General features: G+C 42.8%; 1 protein-coding gene across 6 annotated transcripts in view; it reads left to right on the plus strand.

Annotated features, from left to right (window-relative positions):
- Positions 1–20,800, plus strand: part of rapgef1b (Rap guanine nucleotide exchange factor (GEF) 1b) — a 66,098-nt gene that overhangs the window by 15,812 nt on the left and 29,486 nt on the right. For 4 of the 6 annotated variants that reach the window (XM_080756405.1, XM_080756408.1, XM_080756410.1 and 1 more), the window contains exons 2-7: positions 10,892–11,037; positions 12,644–12,822; positions 17,560–17,716; positions 18,456–18,544; positions 19,058–19,228; positions 20,073–20,123. In XM_080756405.1, coding sequence (XP_080612531.1) covers positions 10,892–11,037; positions 12,644–12,822; positions 17,560–17,716; positions 18,456–18,544; positions 19,058–19,228; positions 20,073–20,123 — 793 coding nt within the window. The remainder of the gene's footprint in view (positions 1–10,891; positions 11,038–12,643; positions 12,823–17,559; positions 17,717–18,455; positions 18,545–19,057; positions 19,229–20,072; positions 20,124–20,800) is intronic. The other 2 variants (XM_080756407.1, XM_080756409.1) reach the window with 1 other exon arrangement.

Raw genomic sequence — 20,800 nt, forward strand, 5'->3', positions numbered from 1 at the left:
AGAAATTAATTAATAAGATAGATAGCGGGCATGAATTGTATATATTTTTGAACACAGACCTAATGACCCCCAGGACGCACCTTGTTTAACAAAAGCACCAAGTCACTGGCCTACATACAACCACAAGGGTTAGAAAGAGGACGTGCCACAGGGTTATTATTAACTCTTAAGAATGGGGGAATCCCACATGCACAATGGAGCGAGAGCTGCAATGGTGGAGGTTAAAGCAGACGAGACAGCACTACTGTCTGCATGTACTGTAGTCTTTTGGTGCATTTGAATGGATGGGATGAAAAACATTTTCAAATGGCAAGTAGTTGGTCTTTAATTATGATTCATCATCGTTATCGCTAACATTTTGGATGCTAAAATGTTAATACCAGCAGGTATTGCAATCTAACTGATTTCATGCAGTTAAATTCATGGTTAGCTAGACATCTGGCATCCGGAATGCAGACGGTGTTATTGAGCTATTGGTGTATTTATAAGGTAAAACGTAGCTCTTCGACTAGTTTGATAAATACATTCTTTAGGAGTTGTGGCTGCATGTTTTCACGCACGCACGCTTGCCTCTAAAGACGTTGCAACTGTGGTCCTACAGTGGTTGTACTAGATCTGCTAGTGTTTAGTGTTATGGATCTGCCTGTATCCTCTGGCTATGCTCTATTAGCCATGGTTGACCAGGCCTTCTATTCCCATACAAGCCAACATGCAGCATGAGTCCCATCACCTCATTGATATAATATAGTCTACTCTTAAAGGGCCACTTCACCCCTTTTGCAACCAGATCTTATTGTAATGATGTTTGGGAGACAAGAAACACTTTACTGGGGTTTGTATGTGGGCCATATGTGTTTTTAGGTATTTCAAAGTGTCTGTGATGTCAGAGACACTGGTCTCACTCACTGCTGGATTACTACAATGACCATAATGCTTTGCTGCACTCTTGTGGAAGGGGGGGGGGGGGGGGCTCTCTTAATGAGACAACATGTAGTCCAGGAAGGAAGTGAGATCAGTATCTGTGTGTCAACATTGTCTTATCAACATAGTTTAAAAGCTTTTCTGTACACATTAATTACATACAGTATACCCCACTTGAACTAAACACAGATAAATCAAAACATATAATATACTAATAAAGTTACAGTTACATGTACTGTATGCCACGTCTTGGGTAAGTGACCTAACTGGCTATACTAACATGAAGTAAGGCCTTTCAGACATACTGTACACCCAGCACACCGTCACCAGTCTGAGTGATAACCTTCTACCATGTCCAGCTGATGGATGCATCTCTTCACAAGGTCGTTTGACTGCCTGTGCTCCATCAACACATCTGTATGTCTTATTGTTAAACTGCATACTGGGACAGCACAGCAGGAAAACTGGAAGTCGACCACGGACGCTACTACCTCCTCCATTACTCTTCAATTCAGTCATTAACCAGGGAGTCAGGGACATGTTCCATTCCGATGGTTGTTCCCTTCATCCTTCATCCTTGTGGACCAGTTTGAGCTGTGGGACGGATAACACTTTAATTTGGCCTGTCATCTGACTCAATAAACCGCTTAATAGCTAGTCATATGACAAATGGCAAAACTAGGCGATCTACTAAAACCTCACAACGGGTCGCGTTGGATCGTGCCGTGAGCTTGTGTGGATCGCCTGTTCTCGCAGTTTTCGAGGGATGCCGGGTTGAAAGTGGTTAATAATAACCAAGGAGCTAATGAGGGTTGTACTAAACGGAATACAACACGGGCCACGGCCAAGGAAAGACCCCACTACAATGGGAGTGTATAAATAATTCACTAAGCACTTAACTATTTCCTGTTGCGTTTTTCAATCTTTCCTCTCCCATTTTGTCCCCTGCTGCTCGTGTCTCACGTGCCTGAGGCTTGCATTCCATTCTCTTGCACCACAGCAGGTCCTGCCTGCGGAGATATGATACTTGGCACTTGCTGCTCTGTGGTTTTTGTTTTACAGTGCAGCAGACACTGTGTCGCTCACTGTGTTCTCATTTTTATAGACAGATGTGTGCGCTGTACAGGCAAGGTCACTTATAAACAATGCTCTCTGTGTGTGTGTGTGTGTGTGTGTGTGTGTGTGTGTGTGTGTTAAAAATATAATGAGGATAAATCACGTTAAATCAATTTAAAAGAGCATATCAGAGGGCCAGGGGTTAACGGATAATGAGAGCTAAAGCAAATTATAACAAGTGTGTAAAGCAAGAGCGATTCAAAGAGATAATGCAGCATAGATAAGGTGATTTATGGAACGGCTTTTCCGAACAGGTGTGTTTATAAAAGTGATTTAAAGACAATACAGAATCGCTGTATTGGATAGCCTCAGGCAGGGCATTCCGGGGGCTTGGAGCGTGAACGTCGAAAGCCTGATCACCCGTGGTTGTTTGTAGCATATTTGTAGCTTTGTATCTGAAGTTGAAACAACTTATTTGCTTATCAACCTCTTAGCTTTTGTAGCAGCTCTAAAGGTCCCATGTATCTTTGCATCTTTGTGTCACTTGCATCCATTGTAGTCAAGAAGAATAGTAGCCGGTATCTTTGTATTCTGCCAGTGTGAATGAAGCATTATTGCAAAGATGATCTTGCAAAGATGCTTCTTTCCAAGAATAGAACGTAACCATTTCCTGTATAGAAACACCACATTAACCCTACACATCACTCTTGGGCTATTTTCACGTTAGTTTGTAAATATGAGTCAGACAGATTCACACCGGATGATCTATCTCACTAACTCTTAATACTTTGAGTGGTAGCTTTTGTGTGTGCCACTAGAGAAGGCACAACTCTTTGGGGACACCAGTGGCTATTTTAAGCTCTTGTAAATTGATATAGTTTTAGCTGGGTGGTTTTAATTAATGGATTTAAAATGATTTGCTATTCCATGAAGTGTGCTGTAGCGCTTGTTGGGTAATTTGGTTAGTGTGTCCGCTATAGTTAGTGTGCTGAAAGAAATGCATAAGCTTTCGACATGGCTCTGTGGGACGCCTAGCCAGCTATAGCCATCTGTGTGCCTGTGCATGTGTCTGATTCCTTCGGCACGCTGCCAGTAAGATAACGTACTGTAGTACCTCCAACTAATTCCCATACATCATTTATTCTCAACTAATGTGGTCTTTGAAGACATCGGGTCCTCTTTTTATCGAGCAGAGACATTCAGCTTAACTTAATTAGCCCATTATACCCACTTTGGAATGACTTTGTCCGCTGCAATTTATTCACACACTCTTTCTCGCCATTTTTCAGTCTCCCTGTTTTCTTTCATCTGTCCTCCTCCCTACTTAACAGCTGGCATTGTGTGACCTCTTTGTCTCCTGCTGTCATTTTTTAGAAGTCACGAATATACACACACACACACACACACACACACACACACACACACACACGCACACACACCAGGTTTACCCATTACTTAAGGAGTTGAGTTGAACGTGACAGCTGTGAGGGTGACCCCAAGCATAGCGTCTCCTGCGTCCTGTGCTAGGCAGCTCCTCATTATCTGTCACCCCCCATCTCGACCCCGTGTACGTACGGGGTAGTGAAGGGGCCGGCCAGCTGTCCTGTAGAGATCACACACCTGTACTGAACAAGAGGCTGGTCAATCTGTCAAACCTGTCAGTCCCCTCAACAGGTTTGGACAAGCTCATATGAGCAGCCGCACATTGGGTGTTGTACTGTACTTGTGTGTGTGTGTGTGTGTGTGTGTGTGTGTGTGTGTGTGTGTGTGTGTGTGTGTGTGTGTGTGTGTGTGTGTGTGTGTGTGTGTGTGAGATATAAAGAGGGAGGTCAGAGTCCTTATTTGTCCCATCGCATACTGATTTTAAATAAAGACGGACGCTCGGGTCGCGCAGGGGTAAAGTACCTCTCAACACAACATGGGCGTTCTTTGATGAGGGGTGTGAAAGCAGTCAGTGAGAGTTGTTGTTGAAAGCAGTGTTGATTTTCCTCTACTAATAATATGACGAAAACTGTTCGTCGACTACCTTTTTTTCACTGATAAACGAAATGGAAACTAAATGAAAACTAAGCTAGGATGACTAAGTAAAACTACGACTAAATATACTGACAATTTAGTCAAAAAATTAAAACTAGACTAAAATGTTAGGGAGGGACGAGTGGAGTAGAGATAGTTTGTTAGTTAGTTTAGTTTACCGGTAGTTTAGTTTAGTTTAGTTTGGTTACATGGTGAAAATAGCTGATCTACAAGTATTCTGAGGCACCCCTGGGACTTGCGTCACGGCACACTATGGTGCCAGGGGAAACCCTGGTCTTTTAAAAAAAGATAATGTAAAAGGCACTGTAGGCCTTTAACCAACTGCATGGCTTCTGTACTCTGTCACTCACTCCATTACAAGCCACATTTAGTCACAATGCCTCACAGGCCTCACAGCTAATGACATCACTTGTCTTGTTAAATGGGTAGAAGAAGCAGGGAAGAATGGTTGGCCCCACATCTTTGCTGGTGGAGGGAATGGTGGTCATTAAAGATCCGCCATTATGACAGAACGCTTTACGATACATCTTATTTTCTTCTCTCTCTCTTTCTCTCTCTCTCTCTGAGAGATGACGTGATTTCCAGGTTTAGCCAGACTCCCATTGAACTCTATCTAGTATAAGAGGGACTTTTCCTACCCTCAAAACAGATGAGCGTGTGCATGCTGTAAAGTTTAGAGAGTATAGAGAATTGATTGGTGTATAAAACCAGACAGAAAATGTTGATTTTAGTTTTAGTCATAGTCTCTTGAATAGTTTTCATTAAGTTTTAGTCACATTTGAGACATTGAGGAATGTTTTAGTGTTAGTCTAGTTTTAGTCGACTAAATATAACATTTTAGTCGACTAAATCTACAGTTGTTTTAGTTGACTAAAATGTATTTTGGCGGGCCTTAATTGATGCCATCGCAATGACTGATTTTACTGTTGCAGACTATAGCTGATCTACAAGATCACAACGTGTCGCGCTGCGATGCGTTGTGAGCTTGTAGATCTGCTATTTTCAGCATGCAACCAAGTGTAAAATGACTCATACTGGATCTCTTGTCCACTAGTCCCTTCCTAACATTTTAGTCTAGTTTTTATTTGTTGACGAAATTCAGTTCATTTAGTTTCCGTTTCTCAGTGAAATAAGGTAGTCGACAAACATATTTTGTCATAGGTATTAGTCGACGAAATCAACACTGTATAAAACATCTTAAAGAGAGCAGAAGACACAATCCTGACTCCTCTATAGTGTGCCTGATGTACACTGTGTACAGTATAGCTGTGGGTGTAATGATGATCCTATGAGGGCCGTATATGTATTGATCATGGAGGTGACTCACTCACTGCTGATGTCACTGCATTCTAACCGGGCAGGGGAAGTGGAGCATGTAACCTCAACGTCCTCCTCGGCTGATTGAGTGATGGTGGCAGACGGTGTACTGACGATGTTTTATAATATCAAATTCAGAATACATCCAAAGGCAGTCGTAGCGTTACAAGCTATATGGTGGCTAGGATTTTACATGCACAGTGTTTGTTTACACTGACAAAGCCAACGTCACTGCTTTTTAGAATTACCCACATAAATCCTCCTCTTTTCAGTGATCCACTTTCAAATCTCTTTTGCCCTCTCTGTTTAACGCTTTTTAAAATAATATATTTTATTGACAGAAGGTAAATATCAATATACATGGTATGCTCTACAGCGAGGTGTCTTTTTTCCCCCACAAGATGTAAGATCAATAAATACACATAGGTTACACTCATCTCATACACATTATTACAAATAACAGGTATACAAGACAGGAAAAACGGAAAACCACACATACAGAGGTGAGAAAGCAACAACAACCTAATATCGTACATTAATTAAGAAAACAGACCAAAAAAAGAAAAGAAAAGAGAAATCTAAGCAAATGCCATGTGGCTACAAACCAAAAGATATAGAGAGCGCCCTGAGTTTGCTGGACAATTATCCCCAATGTTTGAGGATGATAAGAGGGAATTTATACCTGAGGTGAGTTTTTCTATGCCATGCAATGTCAGATTGAGTCTAATTTTTTAAAGTGAGTGAGTGGTTGCCAGTACAGAAAAAAGGGTGTTTGTTTCACTCTCTTTCTACAACTCAGTGAGACACCTGGTCTAGTGTGTGAATGATTGTGCCATGTGTCAGAGACAGAGTACCGGTATTGATGTCCTGTCCTGTACCGCACCATGCAGAGTAGACCTGTGTGAGATGGGGAAGCAAGTTAACCCATTTAGGACTGAAGCCGATTCTAAAAAAAAAACTATGTTTTTTCTATGTCGGTGGTGCTCAACCTTTTTCATGTCAAGGACCCCCAGAATTATCTGTATTTTCCGTGGACCCCCATCTGAAAATATGTTGTTCCAGGGACCCCCAGAAGCAAAGATTTTAGTTAAAAACATCCGCTCTGAAAGAATATATATTCAAAGATTTGCGCCACATTTTCACGATTTAAAAACTCAGTGCCGCGCTATGAGCTTGTACATCTGCTATTTTTCAATAGCTAAAGTATATCATAATGCTTAAAAACACCAAAAGGGGTTCCCGTCCTGAATGGGTCAGTAAGACAGAAAGTCAGTGGAAAAGAGTGGTGCTGAAGTTGGAAACAGCAGGGTGAATTCTGAACGCTGCCTATTAGAAGAAATATCTGTGCAAAGTGCAAAGTTGACATTTTGCCTTGAGGCTGGTGCTAGAGGAAAGGTCATGGCGTCACTGAAATGGTTAGGATTCATCCTCCAGAAGGTACTCAGCATGCTTCATGGCAATCTGCCCATTAGATTTTTGAGATATTTCGGATGCACTGCGATGCGTCGAAAACGTTGTAGATCTGCTATTCTTTCAGCATGCAACCAAGGAAATCAGGCACTAGACAGCAGGGCTTTAGTGGGGCTAAAAAAAAACCATCAATATACAGCAGAAACCATATAATCGATCACATGTATAGCCATGAAGTGAAACCATATCCATACATGCATAGCCTACAGGTGTGTGTACCGCAGTGCTGATACTGAAGGCATGCATACCCTCAGGGCAGTCATAAAAGGCCTAGACTAGGGAAGGTATTCAAATGCCGGTCACACTGCTATTAGTGACACTGCGTCGACAGCAGTCTGTCACTATGGATTGTTGAGTTGAATAGGAACAAGAACAACTCAAGTCCCAGACTCTATTGATTCAGATCTGAGCATGTTGTCCCCTTCCCCTGGGTCTTTACTCTGTCTAGTCACCAGAATGACTTTTATTCCCTAGCGCTTTAGAGCTCCAGCTCTCTCTTTCTTATGCCCGTGTGTTCTCTGCCAGTCCCTCCTGGCTGTCTAGAGAGTCTGTCTGTCTCTATATGCATGGATGGTGTGACTAACGGAGGTGTAGAACACCCGACTATTTATATCCACCCTGAAGAGAAATCTCTTCATCCGATGCTTCACCATCAAAAGAGTGAATTATTTTCTGCTTATCTAATTCTCTTTTTGAAGTGACGTAACTATCTAGGCTAATACAGTACATGCACACATTCCCAGATATGTTACCCTGTGTACATATCGTGACGGTAGTTGCATAAATAAATAGTTAAATGACGTGTTTGTGCGATTAGAGATCAGATGAGTTGCTGGTTTGTTGAATCGGCTGTACTAGGCTGTACCGAACCTGTACGGATGTACTGTCGGGTACTTTCGGTTCGTGTAGATCTGTGAAGACCCCTGTTTAGTGGAGGTTCATTCAGTCATTTCTGTGCAATGTCGTGCCTCATCTCAGTCACATTTTTGAGTGGTGCTAGCTACTCCTATAGACAGCAATGTGTGTCCCTGGCTGGGTCTGTGTCTGTCTGTCTGTCTGTCCGTCCGTCCGAGTACGGAAATCGCGTTTGTTGACCACCAAGGGCGCGTTCAGAAATACAGCACCGGAGCGCACTCGCCTATTAGCGTTGCAGTGTGCTCCAGTGCACTGCAGTGATTTACGAACGTGCCCAATGTGTCACTGTTGCACAGCCTCACTCACGCGCGCGCGCACACACACACACACACACACACACACACACACACACACACAGGCCCGGGAGGAGGGCTTGTACAGTACAGTACAGTACAGTACAGTACTACAGCACGAGTACACAGTACAGCACCACTCGGTTCAGATGGGTCTGATTTTCTAGAACAAACCACACTAGATTACAAAAAACGACGAGGCTTTGGTTTTCATAGAGAATAAAGAATAATGATGATGGATATGGAGAGAAGGGAGAATAAGGATTGATGAATGACGCGTCGATCAAAGGCGCAGACGAAAGCGCAGAACGGGGAGAAGGCCAGTATGGTGCTGTTGTTGACGCTGATGATGTTGCTGATTGCTATTCAGCGCTGGGTGTTTTGTGCTGATGGCAGTGGAATGCCAAATCCTACTGCCACACCAGACTGTGGGGGAGATTACACAGATAGAGTTTAGTTTTGTCACTGATAAAAACCCTCTTTTCCTGCTGGCTGACACCGCTGTATAGCGTTTATCTCTCTGATTCTGATGAGCCCTGTTTGAAGAGTGTGGAAGGCTTCTATCCCCCTGTACACATCCAACATGCTGCTGACAGCAGACTGTTAAATGAGTCTTATTATGAAGCGTCTCACTATTATGTAAAGGCAAGGCAATTATAGCACATTTCAACAACAAAGTGCTTTACGCACACCGTTAACATTAAGACGGGGCATTGAGACACACATTTCAAAAACATTTGAATACAATTATCAAACACAAGAAGTTAAAATAAAACGAAATTGAGAAAAGCACAAAGTAACCTAATCCTTCCACCGTGCTGTAAACTGCACACATTTCTGAGTGATGATCAGCCTCCTCAATTGAATGGATCATCATGTCAAAGTCAATGTGAATTGAATGGGTATTGGACTAACAAATAAGGACTAACAAAGATTCAATAAAACTTATTTTGGCTTCCGTCTCATAATATTAGGAGTCTGGACAAAACTGTGCCATTTATAAAATGAGTGAAGGCTGGGAGGTATAAAGGGGTTTTATTTGTCACTCACTCACTCACTCACTCACTCATACAACTACAGCATGTGGCAGTGAAATGTTGCTGTTACATGCTATGCAGACTGTGCTAACGCATAACAAACAAGATATAATGACAGGGTATAGACAAAGTCAGAATGCCAACAAACGAATAGGGGGTATTTCCGGGTGTATATGGCGCATCCGCCCAGCTTTCTGCAGGCCTACAACTTGAACAAAACACGGACAATTATACCGAAATCCTGTTGCGTTTGGGGTTTAAAACTAAATGCTTTCTACCTAATGAACCAAGACTACACTTCGCGCTTTGAAGTCTAAACGCCTGTGCTCACACACACACACACACACACACACACACACAGAGAACGGAATGTTGCTCTGCGTGTGCTTTCATTTAGTCACTGTGTGACAAAGCGTGTCATATCATGTATACTGTATAGGTTATTAAATGTTCCCAAGCTCCCATAAAATCTAAACTTCATACCAGGAATCGAAATTAAATGAGATGCCTGTATGCACCCAGAGGTGGTGGTTTTCTTCATATAATAAAAATAATTATCATTAAATGACACAAGTATAGCATGGATACTGCCCCCTTGCGGAACTGCTGCTTACTAATATTGTGGTGGCATCATGATGATTTTGTACTGTATATAATATAATACAAGTTATATATACCACTTAACCCATTCTGACCGGGCACCCATTTTGGTGTTAGCATCATGTTATGCTTTAGCTATTGGAAAATAGCAGATCTACAAGCTCATAGCGCGCCACCGAGTGGCGCGCTACGAGCTTGTAGGTCTGCTATTTTTGAAAAATCGAAGAACGACTGACATTTTTACAATCTGTTCTCAGGTCAGAATGGGTTCATCAGACCAGTGTGTGTCCAGTAGAAACCTTGTATGAATCTGATCTCAGGTCAGAATGGGTTAAAAACCCTATACTTCACTGACTGAGAGTCCCACCTGTCTATTAGGCCCAGCTAATTCTGTCCTTGCCGGAAATATTACTTTTTGTGAGCTTGTACAATGTACAATACATCTGCTGTGTTTGCAAAATGTTCGCCCCAGAACACGGATGCCAAGGTTATGCCACGTGGTTACAAACTAAAGAAGAAACTTTTAACCGTTATAAATATATAATGTTTATACTTTTAGTTTCTAAATCCATAGACTCTTGTCTCTCCTGTTTGACTGACCACTCCTCTGTTCTCTCCATAGACTCTTGTCTCTCCTGTTTGACTGACCACTCCTCTGTTCTCTCCATAGACTCTTGTCTCTCCTGTTTGACTGACCACTCCTCTGTTCTCTCCATAGACTCTTGTCTCTCCTGTTTGACTGACCACTCCTCTGTTCTCTCCATAGACTCTTGTCTCTCCTGTTTGACTGACCACTCCTCTGTTCTCTCCATAGACTCTTGTCTCTCCTGTTTGACTGACCACTCCTCTGTTCTCTCCATAGACTCTTGTCTCTCCTGTTTGACTGACCACTCCTCTGTTCTCTCCATAGACTCTTGTCTCTCCTGTTTGACTGACCACTCCTCTGTTCTCTCCATAGACTCTTGCCTCTCCTGTTTGACTGACCACTCCTCTGTTCTCTCCATAGACTCTTGTCTCTCCTGTTTGACTGACCACTCCTCTGTTCTCTCCATAGACTCTTGTCTCTCCTGTTTGACTGACCACTCCTCTGTTCTCTCCATAGACTCTTGCCTCTCCTGTTTGACTGACCCTCCTCTGTTCTCTCCATAGACTCTTGTCTCTCCTGTTTGACTGACCACTCCTCTGTTCTCTCCATAGACTCTTGTCTCTCCTGTTTGACTGACCACTCCTCTGTTCTCTCCATAGACTCGCAGCGGTCACACCTCTCATCCTTCACCATGAAGCTGATGGACAAGTTCCACTCTCCCAAGATCAAGAGGACGCCCTCGAAGAAGGGCAAGCAGCTGCAGCCTGAGCCGGCAGTTAAGAGTGCTGAGAAACCTGTCAATAAGGTTTGTGTTTGTGTGCACTCGTGTGTGTGTCTGTGTGTGTGTGTGCGTGAGTGTGTGTGCGTGCGTGTGTGTGCGTGCGTGCGTGCGTGCGCATGTGGACCCATAACCATAATAGAGCTTGTAGATCGGCTATTTTCGATGTGTGATCCCCACGCTTAAGAAGTAAGGCTGTGTTCAGACTGGCAGCCCAGATTTTGGGGTAATTAGAGTTTTCTAGTAAGTCTACATAATTTTTCCTAACCAGATTTCCAGGTGAAAATGTGATGTCTCAGTCTGTCTGGTCACTGGAGCCTGATTTATACTTGGATCATGGATCTTGGTATTTTTGGTGTGCGACACCAGTGACACACAACGCAGTAGAAGTTAACCCATTCTGACCTAAGATCAGATTCTAAAAATGTCTTCTACATCCTGACAGTTTTCTGAAAAAGCTATGTTTCTATGTCAGTGGTTCTTCGATTTTTCAAAAATAGCAGACCTACAAGCTCGAGCTTGTAGATCTGCTATTTTTCAATAGCTAAAGCATAACATAATGCCAAACACCAAAAGGGGTTCCCGCCCAAAATGGGTGCATTACTCACGCCTATGTCCACAGCAATCCATGCAGATAGGTTGACGATCAGATCATAAAATCTGATTTGACTGCATGCTATACTCAGGCTTAAGTGTCTGTGTATTGTGTGACATCCGTCTGTCTGTCTGCCACCTGTTATACATTGCAGCTCATTTGTTTGCGTGTTTGTAAGACAGCTGATCTCCTGTGTATTATTCTTTCTTCTGCTTTGTGTCGGTGTGTGTGCGGCGAGCTCCTCTGTGGGTTCCCAGCACAGCCTCCCCCGGCCAGTGTGGAGTATAGAGGCTGTCTGGATCCTTCAGTGGCAGGTGTCTGCAGTGCACCCAGAGAACGCACATGAATGGGTGTTTCCTGAATGGACTCCTCCACTAGTCTCGTTCTCAGGGCTTTTTGTTTTAATGAGTTTTATTTCCCAACAGCCCTGTAACAGCCCATACAGTCGCTGATAGAGCACGTTGCTTCATGCCACCTAGCCTGATGGATCGTGCTTTGACCTACATTTCTGTTGAAGTCCAAATAGGCACAAATTTGAGCAATTTATTTATTTATATTTTGAAGATTTGCCACACATAGGGATGCCAGGGTTAATGTGGTTAAATGGAACGATGGTCAGCAATGAGCATACATACAGACTTTATTCCGGTGTTGATTTTGACATAAAATTTAGATTTTAGTTGAGTCATAGTCTTTGGAACAAACCTTAATTTAGTTTTAGTCACATTTTAGTCATCTGAAATGTTTTAGTGTTAGTCTAGTTTTAGTCGACTAAATATCATACGATTTTAGTCGACTAAATCTACAGTTGTTATTTTGTCGACCAAAATTGCATTTTTGCGGGCCTCGATGGCGTTCTAATGGCAGGTTTTGCACTTGGCTGCATGCTGAAAATAGCCGTTCTACAAAAACAACGCGCCACGCTGTGATGTGTTTCTGATGTGCCTCTGCTATTTTCAGAGTGGTCGACGGAACATCTTTCGCCACAGTCTTAAGTCGACCAAATCAACAGCGCTTTGTTTCCTTTTGTTCTTCCAGAAGGTGAGTCGACTGGAGGAGCAGGAGAAGGAGGTGGTCAGCGCCCTGCGCTACTTCAAGACCATCGTTGACAAGATGGTGGTGGAGAAGAAGGTGCTGGAGATGCTGCCAGGCTCGGCCAGCAAGGTCCTGGAGGCCATCTTGCCTTTAGTACAGCTGGAGGCCCGCATTCAGCATAGGTGAGCCCCATCTGTAGCTAGTGCTGTTTCTGACAGCACATTTTGATTTGAGTTAGTTTAGTTCTTTTGAATATATATTTCTTTAATAGCTGATCGATCTACAAGCTCACAACGCGTCGCACTGCAACACGTTGTGAGTTGTGACCTTGTAAATCGGCTATTTTCATCATGCAACCAAGTGTAGTTCCAAACTGGATCTCTTGTCCACTTGTCGTTAATGCTTTAGTCTAGTTTTATATATTTAGTCTTAGTTTTAGTCATCATGGCTTCGTTTTTGGCTTCGAACAAATCAACACAATGTGTGTGTGTGTGTGTGTGTGTGTGTGTGTGTGTGTGTGTGTGTGTGTGTGTGTGTGACTGTGTGTGTGTGTGTGTGTGTGTGTGTGTGTGTGTGTGTGTGTGTGTGTGTGTGTGTGTGTGTGTGTGTGTGTGTGTGTGTGTGTGTGCGCGCGATATCGCAAAACCGCCGGACCTATCAATGTCAAATGTCTTGTGGGCCATAGAAGTACCTCCTCTAATTTCTTTTCGCACACGTTTAAAAAATATCCTTCTATAACTTACGTGAATCTCATGGCATCTTTTTTCCACCCATTACATTTTTAGATAGCTTATGTGTAAGTGGAATGGATATTTTTGTCCTATGTTTGATCCTCATGTCTTCCCCCCAAAAAAGGGGATTTATAGTATTTTGCGGTAGCTGTAAAGTTTCCTCTTCAAAGCTATATGAGGCAGTAATTCTTTTTCATTCCCTCAATGTTTTTAAATTAGGGATTTAATGTGTATCAAGATTGCTCTTATTTCTCTTCTTCTTCTCATGACTGCTTCTTGATTCCTTTCATGTATTAACTGTACAGCACGGAGAACTTATTACAACTAGAATGTTATGCTAGCCTATAATACAGTGGTTTTTAACCCTTTACATGTCAAGGTCCATTATTTATTCAGTATTTGAGCCACGGACCACCATTTGATGACATTTAGCCTCTCGGACCCAAAACGTAGAATATTTTGTTGTTGGATAAGATGTTCTCCACAATTCCATTCTGTATTCAGTTGGTACCATTAGGTGTGATAACTGGCAAACGTTGAATTGTGTAGACTTCTTGTAAATTAAGTAATACAGATGTTTAACAATAATGTAACTCTTTGAGAGCGTCAAATGAAACCAAATGGACCCGGGCGAGTTCATTTGCTTTCATTTTACGCTCTCAGGGGTCCATTTGGTTACCAACTCTACAACATTTAGCTGGGGACCACCTGGAACCCCCTCAAGGCCCACTCACCACTGGTGGTCCCCGGACCATTGGTTGAAAACCCCTGCTATAGTAAATCCAGTACCCACTCTGGAGGCCACCCCAGGACTCCCTCCAACCAAAGGCATCCTGGCATTATACAATCTGAATAGCTGAGGAATTACACATCACGTCCATTTGTCACTCTGTTGACATAGCACTGTATTAGCAGTGTAGCTTCTTGTAATCAGAAGGAATTTGACAGAATGCCCAGCATATATTTATAGTAAGTAATTGAATGGGTCCGTTTTCTTGGCTGCCACTTTGTGGTAAACTTTAAGCTCTCTGTGGTGGGAGACTATACTGGAGTGTCTCTGGTCTTGGAATGTCTGTCAGACACAGACGTGTTAAAACTTCTCTCTCTCTCTCTCCCTCTCTTTCTCTTTGTGTTTTTGCTCTGCTAGTCAATGCACTCGGAGGTCAGAGGTAAAAGGATTTGTCTGCCAGTTGGTCATTTTTGTATTTCTGGGCAGATGGATGGATGCTACCCACTTTTCATAGGCATCAGCCCCACTAGATGGATGGATGCTACCCACTTTTCATAGGCATCAGCCCCACTAGTGGGGATTTGATCTCAGTCTCCCAGAGTCAAATGTTACCCTATCCATGTGTATATCGTTAGTTTTAATTGATTGACCTAGATCGTTAGTTCGATGTAGTTTTAGCACCAGGACCCTGTGGAAATGTTTCCTATAGCCTGCCCTACATGTGTGTGTGTGTGTGTGTGTGTGTGTGTGTGTGTGTGTGTGTGTGTGTGTGTGTGTGTGTGTGTGTGTGTGTGTGTGTGTGTGTGTGTGTGTGTGTGTGTGTGTGTGTGTGTGTGTGTGTGTGTGTGTGTGTGAACTATACTATACTTGTGATTGTGAGTGTACTGTGGATATTTGTCGATATACTTTACTGTATATTGGTTACTTGTTTCTTCTTGACAACAGATTTTTAAGAATATTATTTCGATAGCTTGTTTAGACAGATGCTAGGTTAGATTTTTACCTTGTATCCTAGTTTCTTTGAGGCACGACTACATTGTTCTCTTTTAGACTCTTATGTTGACACATAATGTGCATTAGTTAGAACCACCACTTACTAAACCCGCAGTGGTTACCAATCTTCACGCGACAAGATCTTAAGTCATAATTATTTAGCCTGAGTATTGTTTATTTCTTTCAGGGTCATTTTGAAACTAGCGTGGTGCCCGTTGGGCACTGGCCTACTTACAACGATGCAAGTTGGAAATGCATGCCCCACCCAGTTATTATGTATGTGTCCCTATTATGTCCATATATGGAGTTCTTTGTCAGGCATGCCCAAATATGGAGTCTATGCAGATGCAGGGCTTAAAGTTCTCAGTCCTGGGGACGGATTTCAGTCCTGAGGATTTGACTCCATCTCATTAAATAACCCTGAGGGGTTATTTAATGAGATCAGTGCAGATTTGCAAAAAGTTATTTTCAGTCTTGGGATTCTTTTTGGCTTTAAGCCCTGCAGATGTCAGAACGTCATTGTGATGTCAGAACAGGCCAGCTCCATATGTGGAGACCTAGGGGTGATCAGGTGTGATCAATTGGCTAATTTGGGCCCTGTCCCGAGCCCGGGCAAAGGCTTTTCTGCTGGTTCCGGAACAATCGGCGATCCGACGGACTCGATGCCGTGCACTGCACCCCCTGTGTGGGGGGGTGTGGAACGTGTGTGTGTGTCGAATTCGAAGTCGGTGGGGGCGAACGGTTCTCGGGTTACGTGCATTACAGTCGACGTACACATGGAGACGTGGTGCATTTATAATAGGATGACGGTAGAGAGGCAGAAGAAACATGGAGCAGGAACGGGGTGGAAGCATGGAGCGGGTCTCCAGATGGAACTGAACCAGGGATGATGTGATTATGTGGTCGACACGCTATCCGCCGCGCTCCATTAAGAGACAGAGAATGTTTGTGTAATAGTTAAAGTCTTGAGCCTCTCCTACCTCAGCTCTTAGGACTGCTCGTTGACTTCCAGAGTCTGACTGCTCCTGCAGGGCAGAAGGGCTCCCGATAATGACGGTGCAATCCCATAGCCCCCAGATTACATCTGCTTGCTTTTTATGTGCTTTCTAAATCAAATTGACTTGACTTGACATTCTAGGTCGGACAAACCTCTCCAGCTCCCACAATCTCTGCCTGTACCACAAACCGTGCCTTAGTTAGTCTAACCTCCTTAGCTACAGTGTTGTGTTTGGCAGCAAATTTAGATTTTAGTTTAGTCATAGTCTTTGTAATGAAACTTAATTTAGTTTTAGTCATATTTTTGTCATCTGAAATGTTTTAGTGTTGAATATCATACGATATATCATATCATACGATCATATGACTAAATCTACAGTTGTTTTTTGTCGACAAGAATGCATTTTTGTGGGCCTTAAAGGCGTTGTAATGGCAGATTTTACGCTTGGTTGCAGGCTGAAAATAGCAGATCTACAAGCTTATTTGCTTGTACGTAGATCTTTCAGATTTTCAGAATGCAACAACCCGAGTGCAACCAAACATAAAATGATCTAGTCCCTCCCTAACAATTTAGTCTAGTTTTTTTCTGTTGACAAAATTGTCAGTATATTTAATCATAGTTTTAGTCATCGTGGCTTATTTTTTTCCCCCTTCGTTTTAGCTTTCGTCAGTGAAAAAGGTAGTCGGCAGACATTTTTCGTCATAGTTTTAGTTGACAAAATCAACAGTCCTTAGCTGCAGACGCTGGCAGGCCTGTGAATCACTGGCAGCGTGTTGGGACTGGCCTGGGCCACACCTTGTTGTTGGCTTTGAACACTCCATTCACTACAGCCAGCACCACACCTCCGTGTTCAGATACAAGTGTACAGTGAGCATGATCATAGGCGAGCTTTTTTACAACCCCCCTAGCTACCTAGTTCCTGAATTTAACCCTGGGGTTCCTACTTTGGGCATGTCGTTATAGGAAAGACAGCCTAGGACTGCCAGTATATGCTGTGACGTCACAGGCCGGTCTTGCACACAATGTGCAGTGAAATTAGCAGATCTCCAAGCTCACAACACATTGTTTAGTGATGTGTTGTAAGCTTGTAGATCGGCTATTTTTGTCATAGTATGCTGGCGTCAGGCTTGAGCGATTAAACCCTGACTGCTCTAATCATTGAGTTATATTTGGTAGATAATAGATATGCAGTAGTATGGATGGATTAATATGGTTTCATTCTTGTATGTTTTTGCTATTCTATTCTATTCTATTCTCAAAAGGTTCTTTTTAATCCTTCTTGGCTTATACGTACCTTTCCAAAGTGATTAAATCACCTGGAAATATATGTCTTTGATTTTGTTTGGTTGGTTGTGGCATGATTACATCCACAGATAATGTGAAGATTATGTGCCGATAAAGCGATTTTACTAGCACACTTATTTTAACCAAAGAAAATGACTTACGCTACCTTTTTTAATGTTTTCAGTTCGGCGCTGTCTTCCTGCCACAACCGCGTGTACCAGAGTCTTGCCAACCTCATCCGCTGGTCCGACCAGGTGATGTTGGACGGTATCGACCTGGAGGACAAGGAGAACGCGGTGGCGGTCACTACTGTCATCAAAGCAGTGCTGGACGGGGTCAAGGTCAGTCTTGTTGCAATGACGATTTTGACGGTAACATTTTGATTTTTAGTTAGTCAGTCTTTTTTTTTTAATTTAGTTTCAGTCACATTTTAGTTGTGATGGCCGATCTTTACACTTTGGTTGCATGCTGAAAATAGCCGATCTGCAAGATCTGCAACACGTTGCAGCGCTATTTTCAGAATGCAACCTAGCATAAAACTGGATCTCTTTTCCACTAGTCCCTCCCTAACATTTTAGTCTAGTTTTTATTTGTTGACGAAATTGTCAATATATTTAGTCATAGTTTAGTCCTCATAGCTTAGGGTTTATTTAGTTTTCGTCAAAATGTAGCCGGACAAAATGTATACATCTGGCCTCTTTTTTTTTTTTAAAGGACTTAAAAAGCATAATAATTACGCTTGCATTACCAACTTCAGCTCAATGACTCTTGCAATTATGTTGTTGCTGTTATATCTCAACTTTTTTGATTATTGTAGTTTTTAGTTAAGTCTCTTCCTTGTTTAGTTTACAATTTCTCATAATGACAAGGGGGAAGGGGAAGTCTTCACGTAATAAGCACATTTCAAATGTCCTGTTTTACCTTTATCATTGTGTGCAAATAACATTCGGCTATGGAGAAGAAGGGGTTATGTCTGTTTGGAGAAGAAGGGCTTTTGTCTGTTTGTTGTTATTGTATGACTGTATAGCCAACTGCTGTATAGCCAACGGAGGCATCACTGTTGTCTGTTTCTATGAGCAGGAATTGGTGAAACTGACCATAGAGAAACAGGAGCAGCCGTCACCCACCACCCCAAACAAACCAGCACCCCCTGCCACCACCGCTGAAAGGTGAGGGCAATTACACATTAGGCTATGTTCAGACTGGCAGCAGACAATTTTGCCCTATCCATATTATTGGAATCACAGTATCACATTGTTTTTCATCAAGACCGAACATCTTTGCTAATCGATTCGTATTTGAACACATACTCCTAGGTAGTTTTGACACCACCTCACTGAAGCCTAAATTCTATTTTACCATGCGATGGTTTCGCTGACTGAAAATATAACGGATTGATTTAACACTTGCTGGAAATAGCAGATCTACATGCTCACAACGCGACGCGTTGTGAGCTTGTATATCTGCTATTTTCAGCATGCAACCAAGTGTAAATGGACATTTATTCTAGTTTTTAACTTTTTATTTCTTGACGAAAGTGTCAATATATTTAGTCTTAGTTTTAGTCATCATAGCTTAGTTTTCATTTCGTTTCCGGAAAAAAGGTAGTCGACGGAACATCTTTCGTCACAGTATTGTCGACGAATATGCAGACGACCAACGCCTTTCAATTTTGTCTGCAGTAGTAGCACACCTGAGCCGCCACCCTTGGCGGACCAAGAGCCGGAGGCGTCCAATAAGGTGGCTCTTCCGCCTGCTGCCACGCCCGCCGGAGAGGCTGCTTCCGACGCAACTGATGAGGACGTCGCCCCGCCCAAGCCGCCACTTCCTGAAGCTAAAATGGCGGAGCTCAGGTGAGGAACATGGACGTACTACATGTCGCTCGTGCACATTTCACACTCTGTGATGTGCACACATCGGCGATTCTGAGATGAGCCTTCTTCTCTTCATCACCTCACCACCTCCTCCACTGCAGTCTGCTTCCTTATTGTCTCCTTCCATTTAACTTGTTAGATGAAGGGACTGAGATAAGAAGAATGTCAGGCTTCTGATATTATTCACGACACACTTTCATTCATTCGTTAATTCGTACATTCATTCATTGTCTCGGTTTTTATGGTGTGTGTCCAGAGCTGGTTTTGCAAACCTCTGAACGGATCACAGACAAACATAATTTATGAACACTTTATTTTTTTCCGCGTATGTTTTATACTTTTTGAAATAACTTATAGTCAATAAAAGGGCTCTGAAACCTTGCCCAAATTTGGAGTCATATGTGTGGTAAATGACCGACATGATAAGACGACTGCTGTCACTGGCTGGCCTCATGAAGTCTGAGATCCACATTGGAGCCATGTCATTCCCATGTGGACGTTTGTATTTATTTTTTTAACAGAAAGTTGGGAGCTTCTGAAATGTGCCTGAAAATATGTTTATCTTCTTGTTGTTTATTATTATTATAATACCGTTTGTGTTTCAGGATGTAGATATGTCTGCAAGAGGGGTTATTTTTTTTCTTCTTTCTTTTCATACACAAGTTCATGTCCTCTAGACTCTAGTCAAAAATCCTCAACTCCTGACACTCACTCTTAGGCGTTTGGTTTAGTGGCCTGTCTCTTCCTTTCTTACTCGTTCTGCTCTGTCTCCCTCTCCGTTTTGTTTGATCTGTGGTTTCTCTTTGGATTTCGGGGGGAACAGAGCACAGTTGAGTGCTGATGCTGGCCAAAGGAGATTCACACAGAAGGAGAAGTATGTCAGCTCGTAGGTTCATAACCTAACTCGGCATTATAACATCCCCCACCCCAGTCCTCCCATAATAAACCTGCTGGATTGGATGAAAGGGCTTTGACTTGCATGTTTGATTTGTCCAAGCGTTTGCTCCATCCCGTTGTTTACCGAAGCATTTCTCATCCAATCAAAAGAACAGTCCAGTGCATGAGAATGTGTGACTGACCTTACGCTGAATTCACACCAACAGCTCTATCGGCTGCTTCCATGCTGTGAGAAAGCGTCGAGATTCAATTCAAAGTCTCTATGACGAGGAGCGCCCGTTGCTTTCCCCCAGCGTGGCAGGAGGTGGAGCTAGCAAAAAAGTGGAAAAGTTGAGAAAAGTTCAACTTTTGCAGCTGTGGCTGTGTGGTGAGGCAGAGTTGTGAGCTGATCTACAAGCTCACAGCGCGGTGCGTTGTGAGCTTGTAGATCAGCATCCAACCAAGCATACAATGACTTGTCTTTTAGGTCTACTTGATCTCTTGTCTACTAGTCTCTGTCAGTGAAAAAAGGTAGTTGACGAACATTTTTCGTCGACAAAATCAACACTGCCTGCCGAGCAGCAGCTGTGCTGGCTTGATCCACCTGTCCTCCCCCATCCAGGATATAACGGAGCAGTAGAAATCCTCCCCCATCCAGGATATAACGGAGCAGTA

The sequence above is a fragment of the Protomyctophum bolini genome (genome assembly GCF_963924005.1).
Source record: "Protomyctophum bolini genome assembly, chromosome: 22".
Lineage (NCBI taxonomy): Eukaryota > Metazoa > Chordata > Actinopteri > Myctophiformes > Myctophidae > Protomyctophum > Protomyctophum bolini.